The 13,159-nt window shown below is 37.8% G+C and overlaps 1 protein-coding gene across 1 annotated transcript; it reads left to right on the plus strand.

Annotated features, from left to right (window-relative positions):
* Positions 1-11,885: 11,885 nt before the first annotated feature.
* Positions 11,886-12,839, plus strand: LOC127690162 (olfactory receptor 7G2-like). The gene has a single exon (XM_052189711.1). It carries the CDS (start codon positions 11,904-11,906, stop codon positions 12,837-12,839), a length of 936 nt encoding a protein of 311 aa, XP_052045671.1. The 5' UTR covers positions 11,886-11,903.
* Positions 12,840-13,159: the final 320 nt, after the last annotated feature.

The following is a 13,159-nucleotide window of genomic DNA, read 5'->3' on the forward strand; positions in this document are numbered from 1 at the left end:
CTGAAAGCACCTTTTTATGATTCAAAGAAGAAATTTCGCATCAGTGGAGTTGCTCTAGTTGTGGTAAGACAGCCACTAGACAAGAATTGTTTCATTTCATCTACAGATAAAATACTGTCCAGATAAAGGACGCACTATGTGCAAGACAGGGTAATAAGCCCTTCAAAATTCTGCATTGCATAGGTCTGTCAGATGATCCTGGGCCAGGAGGCTAAAGACTGATGCTCAGACTTTTGAAATACAGGGACTCTCCGAGTAATCAGTAATCTCTATAATTTATCTAAGATTTGGAAGCTTTATTTTGTGCTACTTACCTTTTCAGGCAATATTAGTCGTTCTTGGATTTCTGACAGGGTTAAAGACTGGTAGTCTCAGATCCAGTCCAAGCTATTTAGCATTGAGAAGGATGATATAGATTTGAGATGATGGTTTTCAGATGGCATACAATCTAAAGCCAGGACATGAGTCGGGTGTTGAATTATAAGTCCTTTATGTTAACTATAGATGACAGAGGTCCTATTTAATTAACAAAAATGATGGACTGGGTGTTAGGTCTAATTTGTACTTTACAAATTACAATATGGTAATAGTTGTGCTCAATTTATAACTGAGATAAAAGAGTCCTATAATTGGATAGAGAGGGGGAAGTGTTGTGGATAGCACTGGTCTTGTATTTTGATGCTAATTCTACTATTCTGGGAGGGGCTTTAGAAGGGGAGTGAATCACATATACAGGTGCCTTGTGAAACTTCTTACCACCTTAACTTTTCTTTTTTTTTCTTTTTTTTTCTTCGATATATTTTTTATTTACATTTCAAATGATTTCCCCACTCCCAAAGAGTCCCGTAAGCCCCCTTCTCTCCCCCTGTCCTCCCACCCACCCTTTCCCACTTCCCCGTTCTGGTTTTGCTGAATACTGCTTCATTGAGTCTTTCCAGAACAAGGGGCCACTCTTCCTTTCTTCTTGTACCTCATTTGATGTGTGGATTATGTTTTGGGTAATCTAGGTTTCTAGGTTAATATCCACTTATTAGTGAGTGCATACCATGATTCACCTTTTGAGTCTGGGTTACCTCACTCAGTATGATGTTCTCTAGCTCCATCCATTTACCTAAGAATTTCATGAATTCGTTGTTTCTAATGGCTGAATAGTACTCCATTGTGTAGATATACCACATTTTTTGCATCCACTCTTCTGTTGAGGGATACCTGGGTTCTTTCCAACACCTGGCAATTATAAATAGGGCTGCTATGAACATAGTAGAGCATGTATCCTTATTACATGGTGGGGAATCCTCTGGCTATATGCCCAGGAGTGGTATAGCAGGATCTTCTGGAAGTGAAGTGCCCAGTTTTTGGAGGAACCGCCAGACTGATTTCCAGAGTGGTTGTACCAATTTGCAACCCCACCAGCAGTGGAGGAGTGTTCCTCTTTCTCCACACCCTCTCCAACACCTGCTATCTCCTGAATTTTTAATCTTAGCCATTCTGACTTGTGTAAGGTGAAATCTCACGGTTGTTTTGATTTGCATTTCCTTAATGACTAATGATGTTGAGCATTTTTTAAGATGCTTCTCCGCCATCCGAAGTTCTTCAGGTGAGAATTCTTTGTTTAACTCTGTACCCCATTTTTAATAGGGTTGTTTGGTTTTCTGGAATCTAACTTCTTGAGTTCTTTATATATATTGGATATTAGCCCTCTATCTGATGTAGGATTGGTGAAGATCTTTTCCCAATTTGTTGGTTGCCGATTTGTCCTCTTGATGGTGTCCTTTGCCTTACAGAAACTTTGTAATTTTATGAGGTCCCATTTGTCAATTCTTGCTCTTAGAGCATATGCTATTGGTGTTCTGTTCAGAAACTTTCTCCCTGTACCGATGTCCTCAAGGGTCTTCCCCAGTTTCTTTTCTATTAGCTTCAGAGTGTCTGGCTTTATGTGGAGGTCCTTGATCCATTTGGATTTGAGCTTAGTACAAGGAGACAAGGATGGATCAATTCGCATTTTTCTGCATGCTGACCTCCAGTTGAACCAGCACCATTTGTTGAAAAGGCTTACCAAACATGTGAAAGATCTGTATGACAAGAACTTCAAGACTCTGAAGAAGGAAATGGAAGAGGACCTCAAAAAATGGGAAAACCTCCCATGCTCATGGATCGGTAGAATCAATATAGTTAAAATGGCCATTTTGCCAAAAGTAATCTACAGATTCAATGCAATACCCATCAAAATCCCAACTCAATTCTTCACAGAGTTGGAAAGAGCAATTATCAAATTCATCTGGAATAACAAAAAACCCAGGATAGCTAAAACTATTCTCAGCAACAAAAGAAATTCTGGGGGAATCAGTATCCCTGACCTCAAGCAATACTACAGAGCAATAGTGTTAAAAACTGCATGGTATTGGTACAGTGACAGGCAGGAGGATCAATGGAACAGGATTGAAGATCCAGAAATGAACCCACACATCTATGGCCACTTGATCCTCGACAAAGAGGCTGAAAACATCCAATGGAAAAAAGATAGCCTTTTCCACCTTAACTTTTCAATAAAGGCTAGAGCCAGTGATTCCAGCAGTAGGAAGGAAAGTGGAGTTGAAAAGTTTAGGGGAGAAGGGAGTGGGGTGGAGAGAGAACAATAGAGGAAGTGGAGGGAGAATGGAGGGAGAGGCATGTGACTTGGAGAAACCATAAGTTATATGGGATCTCATAGATGGGAATAGAGTAGTGTAGTGGTAGATCTACCCAATCTAGGCTTATAGATTGTATTCAAATTAATTGAGTTGTGATTTCTTTATCTGAGCCACTCTGTCTTGCAGATTTACTCCAACACCTCTCAACTCTTCTGAATCCCCAACAAAAACAACAAAAAGAAAACACATCTAATTTCTATTATCTTTACTTTCACTAGAGCTTGGTCATACTCTCAATGACTTGGCTCTTGATTAGAACTGAGTCCTTTCCCACACACAACCCTGCCAGAAGCCATCAGGTGTGGAGAGCTACACTCTGGCCTCCTTATCACACTTCTATAGAGTCCTCTTCAATATCTTTCTGTTTAGACTGTTGACATTTTTGTTTGTTTGTTTTATTTTGTTTTGAGTGGGGGTTGAATTATGGGAAGGAGCTGTCACAAAAACTGTCCCGACCCATAGGACAGTCAACTGCATCCCCAGATCAACTAGGAGAGAATGTGAGACAAGAGATGCAAGAAACAGACAGCAAGACAGTATTCTGATCAAGCTGTCAAATTTTATTGGTTTACACACGGCAATATAAAAGAAAGCAAGCAAGATGTAAGGAGGGGGTATGAGGGGCAAATATTGTCTCCAGAAAACAGCCTCTTGGGCGGCAAGCACTGTCTCTAAACATCGTCTCTAGGAAGTAGTCTCTCAGAATCATCTCTCAGAATCTCATGACAAGCCTGGCTTGGGCTTCAAGGAAGCTGTCAAACTAAAATGATCACGAGGAGGTGAAGTGGAAAGAGATTGCTATAATAACCTAAATGCAGGTGAACTCTTTTCTAACCAACATGAGCTCTATATGTGGTGACCAACTTGCTATTTGTCACACCTGAAAGCTAATATTTTTTTCTTCTAGAAGCAGTCTTGAGCATGTAAGATGGCTGAACAGAGGAGGTTTTGGGATCTATGTGAGAATGTCTCCTGGCAAATATCAAGTTAAGAGAAATTTGTATGCAATAAGTGTTATTGAGTGCATATAGACACTTTAATCTCACCTGGTTCCAGAGCTGTTTCCATATGGAGACATAAACATCACCACATATACATCACCTATTTTGTTGATTGCACAAATCTCCCTTTTCTTCTCTGTCCACCATGTTCTTCAGGAGATCTCCCTTTGCCATGTCTAATTTTTTTTTTATAAATGTAGAAGGGACCCACATACCCATAGGCCTATGTTTCCACCTATTCTCTTCCTGTGGAAACATAGGCCTAACCCCTCCCCCAGCATAACACATTTCCCATTTTCCATTGTGATGCTAGAATATCCTTAATATAAACAGTCTGGATTAGTTCAATAGTTCGTTCTGCAATCTAATGTCTTTCAGCAACTGTGGTGTTTTGTTCAGTAGCATTTAAAAATTTAAGGTAAATAAAACACTTTTATAATCTATGTTTGGGGGATCTTGTTAATCCCTTTTTGCATATTAAGCATCTCCCTTAGAGTTCAATTACTTCTCTCCACAATTGCTTGTCCTGTAGGATTGTGTGATACGCCTGAACCATGTTTTATATTATAGTATACAAAAATACTGTTTCATCTTATTAGAGATATATCTTGGACCACTGTCTGCTTCAGTTTTTATGGGTAGTCCCATAATGGCCATAAATTCTAAAAAACTTGTAATTACAGAATCAGATTTTTTCTGATGCTAAGTCAGTTGCCCATTGAAATCCTGAATATGGAAAATATCATCCTAAGTGAGTTAACCCAATCACAAAAGAACACACATGGAATACAGTCACTGATAAGGGGATATTAGCTCAGAAACTCTGAATACCCAAGACACAATTCACATATCAAATGACTCCCAATAAGGAGGAAAGAGAGGTCCCTGGTCCTGAAAATGCTTATTCCAGCATTGTAAGGAAATACCAGGACCAAGAAGTAGGAGGGGGTTGATAGGAAATGGGCGGAGGGAAGAGGGCTTAGGCAACTTATGGGGAGGGAGGAACTGGGAAAGGGAAAATAATATTGAATGTAAACAAAGAATATTGAAAACAAAAATTATAAAAATAAAAAAATAAATCCTGAATATATGTCTATACTATAGTGCTCATATTTGAGCTTACCAAATTCTGCAAAATGGAAGACATTGATTTGCCAAGTATCATTTCTTTGGATACTCTTAGGGATAATTCCTATAGGCAATGGAGTTTGGTTATATAATAAACAAGTAGGACATTGCCTCACAATTTCCCTGACTTGTTGCCAAGTGACAAGAGAATTCTTTTTTTTAACTTTTGCTGCTAACATGTTTTTTAATGGAATTCTGAAACATTTAGTACACTTCCAATCTATAGTTGGACAATTTTATTACCTTGCACCACAGGGCCTGGCAGGCCTGTATGGGATCTTATGTGTGTTATATATAGTGGATAACCACACTTCTGATCATTTGTTGTAGCTGAATAATTAATGAAGTCAATTCAGAATCATTCTGAATAAGTTCAGCAGTCTCTATGTGTAAAGCAACCCTTTCTGCATATTGAGAGTCAGTTACTGTTTTAAGAGATTCCTGAAAATCTGACAACATGATGACTGCATATACTTCAGATTTCTTAACTGACTTATAGGGACTCTCAGCCACCTTATTTATATCTTCTGATTTATATTCTATCTTTCCTCATTTACTGGCATCAGTGTGAAATGTATGGGCTCCAGATATTGGAGTTCCCTTTATTATCCAAGGAAGAATCCAATTAGTTCCTTTTATGAACAGTAGAGGCATAATCTTAAGGTATCTGTTGTTAATATCTCTCAAGAAGTTATTGTATTCTCTTTGCCAATGTTCAGCCTGTGCCCCATAATGAAGCAATTTCTGCATTAGTAAAAGGTATTACAATTTCAGCCAGATCCATTCCAACTAATTGTCAAAGACTCATTTTCATTTTAGTATCAATTCAGAGACATTCTCAATGTAGGTTTTTAATTTCTTACTTTGTTCGTGTGCTAAAAATATCAATTCTAAGATATAATCTGCCCTATGCATAAGAATTCCTATAGGGAAATAAATAGAAGTAACATACCTAATAGGTCTCTTCCCCATAAGTTAATGGCTTTATCAGCCACATATGGTTTCAATTTTCCAGCCTGACCTTCTGCTCCTATACATATAATCCATCTGGTAATTTGCTTTATTTGGATTAAGGTCACAATTCCTTGAAATCGGCTGTCTACTTCTTGAAGGGGCCAACTCACAGGCATAGATTTTGGAGAGAAAATGGTGACATCTAATCCTATGTCAATAATTCCTTCAATCTCAATATTGTTTATTAGTATTCTTAATTTTTGCCTTTGATCCTTTATAGAAATTTGCCAAAATATTTGTTACTGGCTCCCTTTGAGGCCTTTTAAATTGTCTATAGAACTTGTTTCAGTCTTGGCTGGTCTCAGAACATCTGTTTTTGAAGCACTGATGTTTCATTGTCCTGAGGAATAGAACTCTCCCTGCCTGGCATTAGGACCTGTGAGAGGATCCCTTGGGGGTTTTTTGGCAGGGTGTTGTCCCCTTTGTCTGTTCTTCCTCTAAATTCCCTAGTCAAATGTCAGCCTTTGACAGATCTTTGACATGTTCCAGAAGGCATAGGCCCCCTTTTGGTATTACTTTGTTTGTTCCTGTAGTCATTTCTGAGGTGACCCTGTTCAGGACAATAAGATTTGAAATCTTGAGTCATCTCTAGGTGTCTGGTAGCAGCTTCTTCTGTTATAGTCATATCAATAAGTGCAATCCAACATCAGCTGTATATCTAATCTACTCACCTATTGATGCTGATCTTGCCCTCATGGTCTGATTACTTCTTTGTGTTCAGCATCTGCATTTTCAAATGCTAGACTCAATTATTACCTTTCTTGATGTTGAATCTGATATACTTTCCACAGCTGAGGTTAGCCTTTGTAAAAAGTCAGGGAAGGTTTCCAATGACCCTTGTATGACTTGAATAAATGATTCAAGTCTGTTCCCTGATTCTGTTACTTTGCCCCAGGCTTTTAAGGCTGATAATGGACACAATTCCAGAGTTTCTGCATCACATACACCTTACACATCTACATCAGCAAAATGACCTTCACCAAGCAGTTGGTTTGTGGAAATCTCTCTATCCCTGACTCTATATTTTGTTGTGCTATCTCCCTCACTTCATCTCTCCACCATTCAAACCATTGTAAATTTGTAGTAGTTTCTAGTGATGCTCTTGCCATATCCTTCCAGTCTTAGGGGATTATTCTATTTTTAATAGCTCAAGAAGTTTGGATTTGTTTTGCAAATGGTGAATGCATTCCAAAATTAGTGACACTTTTCTTAAATTTTCTCAGATCTAGCATATCTACAGGTTGGCATTCAAATTCCTGATAATCCTGTGGATAATCATTGTCTGGAGGTTTTTGTTGTATATTAACTGAGTAGACTGGTAGACCAAAGTTTGTTTTCTAATAAGCTTTGGTTGGATTTCTCTAATTTTATCTTCTGTCTCTACCTGAGTGTTTTCCTTATGTGAAATTTTAAATTCCTCCATTAATGTCTGTGTCCACCCTCCATATCTCTCCTTTTGTAGATTTTTCTGTTCCTTGAGTTCCTATATTCTCTGTCCAAAGTTCTGCCTTCACAATTTGATTTTGTTCTTTATATTGAAATTCTGATAGTTTGATGTCCATTTTATTTTGATTGATCAATTTTCAAAGGTTATTCTTCAAGACTAACTTCCAAACCTCATTATTTTCTCTCGGCTGCTCAGACTGATCTGTGAGCTGCTGTGTCCTTTGTTCTAGCATCTTTTCTAGCTCCCATTTCCCACCAGCATTTTCATCTTTCTCTCTCTTTTTGTGATCTATAATTCCCTGTTTCTTCAATTCTAGTGTTTCCTCTAAGGCATGTTGTAAGTCCTAACTTCCTCTTTCTGTTGTTCATGCTGTTCTATAATTTCCTGTATCTTCTGTACTTAGTCCTGCTTGCATAATCTTAGCTTCTCTTTATGTTGTAATTCTAATATTTCAGAATCTGATTTATTTTCATTTGCTAACTTTAGTAAATTATCCTCAAGACTTTACTTTCAAATTTTATCTCTATACCCTTGCTGTTGAGTTTGATCTGTAAATTATTTATTTTTTTTGAGTGTGTGTGTGTGTGTGTGTGTGTCTTCCAACTTATGTCTCCAACCTTCATTCTCCTCTTTTGGCTCCTTATTTGGACCAATGGAATCCTAAAACTTTAGTTCTAGTGTTTCCTCTAGACTATGGTGCTAGATCTTAATGTTATGTCTCTGTTGCTCACTCATCTATGAACTTCAGAAATTTCTGTTCTAGCATCACTTCCAGCTTCTGTGTCCAACCTTCATTCTATTTTTGTTGTTAATTTTGACCAAAATAATTCTGAACATTTAGTTTTAGTGGTTTTTTTTTTTTATCTCTTTTCTAAGGCAAGGGATTTTTTTTTTTATCTAGGGCCCTGTCTTTTGTCAGGACATAATAAATGGACAGGATAAATATTTCAAGACCAGTAAATGAGAAGGTGTCTATTTCCTCTAAGTCCATTCCTGTCAAGCCATTCAGAATATTATCACATAGAGCCAAAAATATAGTAATTGTGTTCCTCATCTTTAAGTATTATAATCTTATACATCTCTCTTTATATCAATGAATTACCTGGTATAGAGACCTTTGTATCTTTATCTCCTAATTCTTTAATCATAGGTATTGGCTGAGTATGGAAAGACCCACACTGTCTGTGTCCCTGTTTGGGTTGCAGCTGTCAGCTTGTGCTTGTGTGTTGATCTTAGGCAACCCACAGTTTAGACAAGCAGTCTGGAAATCCAGTCTGGCTGTCCTAAACATGGGGTGGGGGAAACACGGTTGAGAGTAAAGGACACAGGGAACTAACACAGAAAGTCTCTTTGAGGCATAGATGCCCCTAATAGTTCACTGTTTCTGCCACAAAAGTATCTTACAGGCAGTTGTGCTCCAGGGACTTCTATCCCTCCCTATAGGTTGAGGTTCTGCCCCTGGCCATAGCTCTCTGTCAGGAACTGAGGGAGTTCCTGCCTTTCTCTTTAGGTCACTCAGACCCAGATAGTTTCCAACCCATACTACTGTAGCCTATATTACTGCCCAAGCCATATTCAGAGGTTGGGGGACAGTGAACTTTTTATCTCAGGGTTGTTGAGTTCTAAGCACTAAATTGGGCACAAATTTGTTGAGAAAAATCTCCAGAACAAATTGGCCAATGATACCTCAATTAATTTGAATACAAGCTACATGCATAGATTAGGCAGATCTACCACTACACTACTCTATTCCCACTTACGATATCCCATATAACTTGTATTTTCTCTAAGCCACATGCTTCTGTTCTATTCTCCTTCCACATCCTGCATTTCACTCTCTCCTCCTCACTCCCTTCTCCCCCAAATTTTTCAGCTTCATCTTCCTTCTACTGCTGAATTACTGGCTCCAGCCTTTATTTCAAATGTTAAGGTGGGGTCAAGGTTTATAAGGCACCTGCATATGTGATTCCTCTTCTGAAGTCCCTGCCAGGATAGTAAAATTAGAATCAAAAGACAAGACCAGGGCTATCCATAACTGAGAGGGAACACATAGAATGACTGAAAAATGAATGTGTTTGGAGGGTATAAGGTGAAATTCCCAAATAATCAGTAAAAATATTATGTTGGAAAAAGTAAGATTAATCAATCAGCAAAATATGATGCTTTTCCCCCAAGGAAACTCTGAAATGGAGATTAACACCATAAAAATAAATCATATGAAGAACAACAATATCACCCCACTAGAACCCCCAAAACTCCCAAGGACTAAACCACCAACCACAGAATATGTAAGTTGTGGGGCATGGCTCCAGCCAGATATGCAGAGGATCACCTTTTCCTACATCACTGGGAAGGGAGCCCCTTAGTCATTTGGAGGCTCAATAACCCAGAGTTGGGAAACACTAGGGCACTGAGTAAGGAGTGGGAAAGTGGATGGGGGAGCACCCTCACAGAGGCAGGTGGAGGGGCCAAGGGACAGGGGTCTTGTGTAGGGGAAACTGTTCCCAGGGGATAACAATTGAAATGCAAATAAGTAAAATAATGAATGAAATAAAATAAATGATGGATATATTCTAAACATCTACCTATTCATCATTTGTCTTCCTATTATCTAGTTATGAAGACAATATGTAAATTTATGATAGATAAGTGAAAATGTGCTCAGTGACTTTTTATATATAAGTAACTTTTTATAGCACTGAAGATACTTGAAGAAAACACTGAAAGAATACAAATATTGTTTTTTTTCATAGTTTCTGAAAGTTGAGTCTATAACTGCCTGACACTATATGCTTAGGGAAAACATTGTATTTGCCAGAATATGTGACTGAGGAGAAAAATTTCACACCTAAATTCTGGCTCTATCTATCAAATAAGGGTGATGCAATAAATAGAAAGAATAATATGCCCAGCTTGTTTTTCATGAGAATCCCTTAATAATTGGAATGAGGGATGTCTCTGACTCTCTGGTCTACCATTGGATCCCTTCCCATAGTTGGATTGCCTTGTGTAATTTCATTAGAGAGGTTATACCTAGTTCTGCTGAGATTTGATGCCCAAGGGTAGGCAAGAACCCAATAGAGTTTCCAATTTTGTGAGGACAAAAAAGAGGGTAGTGGAGGAGGTTTTTGTAAGGGTGGAACTGGGAGAAGGGGGATGCAATAGGGATGTAAAGTGAATAAATAAATGAAAAATTAAAAACTGCACTTATATTGTCTCCAGAGTCATAGAACAAGGCACGTGAAATGCTACTTGCTTTGCACAGTAGACATTGTGGGGATTCCACAACCATGATGAAGATAAATGGACTAATTAGGAGATTTGCTATTTATCACCCATGAGATAAGAAGCTGTGTAATTTGGTGTATGGTATAAATTTAAAGCATAGTACTTATACTCTCAGCACCAGAAAACCTTGGACCTATTAAGAAAAAAAGTTCCTGAGGACATATACACAATTTCCAATAATCAGGTGAGCTTTAAAAATTAGGGCAATGGCAGTGGGACAGACAAGGTATAGAAACTCCCATTCCCACCACCACATTATACCTTACCATCTGGGTCAGAAAGGACAGCTGGTTGAAGGGTTCTAAGAGTGGAATAACTGTCCAAATCTCTCCCTGACTGCCACACTGTGGTAAAAGCAAGCTCTGACCCTTGCCTGAATTGCAGGTAAAAGATGGCCCTGATTGCAGAGGTTTTATGTGAGCTAGAACAGAGTACATGATTCAGGAAACTGAATTGGCCCAAACCAACATCTACATCATTAGTAAAATACTGGAGTTCATGAAGTACCCAGATTTACAGATTCAAAGTTCGAGGATCACTAATGCACAGGGCTACAAGAAGATATCTAGACAAGTCATAGTGAGGTTCAAGTATTGGTAGAGTAGCAGAAACCAGAAACATCATGCCAGACCAACACATCATTGCAATGAACATTAGCAAACAAAGAAGTTTGAGGAAGCAATGCATATTACACTGTGAAACATTATAGCTTCCATAATGAGATTTTTTTTTCAGTTTGTTGTTGGGATGAGAAGATTGAAAAGTAAGAGAACTGATAAGATGGGAGGAAGACATGAATACCTTTTGGTGCATAATTGGGAATTCACAAAGAGCAAATATAATAAATAAAGCAAATATTTTATGAAAATTTTGCCCTAAAAATGGAATTTGAAAGTAAACAAGGCAAAGTGAACTATGAAAAGAGATTCTTATGAATTCTCTCTTCTCTGTCAAATGATCACATGAATTTAAACAAATATTAACCAAGGTTTTACTTACAGGTTTCAAATTCTGGACAATGACAGATATGGTTTTATTCCATTGAAAAATATGCCTCTTCTCAATCAAGATTTCTCTTTAAAATACTAAAGAATTTTCCTGATTTTGCACACTGGGGAGAGAAGTTTTAGGAGTAGTTCTAAGTACTGTGACCAACTCTTATACATTAGCTGTGTTCAAAATATGATACAGGTTTATATTAGTAGAATTATTATAGGCAATGCTATTCTAATGCCATTTTAAGAGGTACCTAAGTGGTTTTGACAAAACCACTTTTGCTCATGAATTCGAATTTCTTTTTACTTCTTTCTACTTTTCAAAGTTTATACCAAAACAATGGAACTGAAAAACCAAACAGCAGTTTCAGAATTTCATCTGCTTGGACTGACAGACAATTACAAACTGCTGCCCCTCATCTTCGCCATGTTCCTCTCTATGTATCTGATTACAGTTCTGGGAAACCTGCTTATTATTATGGCTATCAGCTTTGGCTCCCAACTGCACACTCCCATGTACCTATTCCTCTCTATCCTTTCCATTAATGATATCTGCTACAGTACAGTAACAATCCCTAAAATGCTGGTGAACATCCAAGCCCATGATGATAGCATAAGTTACATAGAATGTCTCTCTCAAATCTGCTTTCTTTCAATTTTTGGTGGCATGGAAAATTTTCTCCTGGCAGTAATGGCCTATGATAGATATGTGGCCATTTGCAAGCCTCTTAGGTACACAGTCATCATGAACCCTATTTGCTGTGTCCTGATGGTTCTATTCTCCCTTTTCTTTAGCATTATGGATGCCTTACTCCATAGTCTAATGGTTTTGAGGCTTTCCTTCTGCACAGACCTAGAAATCCCACACTTTTTCTGTGAGCTGGCTCAGATTATCAAACTTGCCTGTTCTGATACATTTCTCAATAATTTTTTTATATTTGTTGCAGCTTTTGTCTTTGTGGGTGGTCCTGTATGTGGAATTGTTTTTTCATATATTTACATTGTTTCATCAGTCTCGAGAATGTCATCTGGAGGGAAGCACAGAGCTTTTTCTACCTGTGCTTCACATCTGTCTGTGGTTTCTTTGTTCTATGGGACAGGATTTGGAGTTTACCTCAGTTCTGCCATGACAGATTCTCTTAGAAACACAGCAATGGCTTCCGTGATGTACAGTGTAGTTCCTCCATTGCTAAACCCACTTATCTATAGTCTAAGAAATAGAGAAATGAAGGAAGCCTTGAGGAAACTTCTTGGTAGGCTCATTTATCTTATATGATGTATCATGTGCTACTGATGTGTCAGTACAAAGAAAGCCAAATTAAGTATAATTTTAATGAGCAAAAATTCTACACTTTCCTGTATTCATGTAAGTGACTCCAATGTGTACTTGGTGTATTTCAACTCATGTTAAACATTTGATTTTCTTTCAAATGTTTTTTGGATTAATCCTAGTCTCTCACTTTAGTTCTTTGTGTTATCCACAATTCATAGATAGACACTCTAAAATTACAGGTATCATGGTGTTATATTTTCTATGTTTTCTTAAAATTAGTTGTTGTTGGTAACCTATACTTAGTAAACATAACACTAATCCAA

This window comes from Apodemus sylvaticus, chromosome 7, assembly GCF_947179515.1.
Source record: "Apodemus sylvaticus chromosome 7, mApoSyl1.1, whole genome shotgun sequence".
Lineage (NCBI taxonomy): Eukaryota > Metazoa > Chordata > Mammalia > Rodentia > Muridae > Apodemus > Apodemus sylvaticus.

What these genes read in the sequence shown, in the direction of transcription:
- LOC127690162 (XM_052189711.1), top strand. Translation starts at nt 11,904, where the DNA reads ATGGAACTGAAAAACCAAACAGCAGTTTCAGAATTTCATCTGCTTGGA.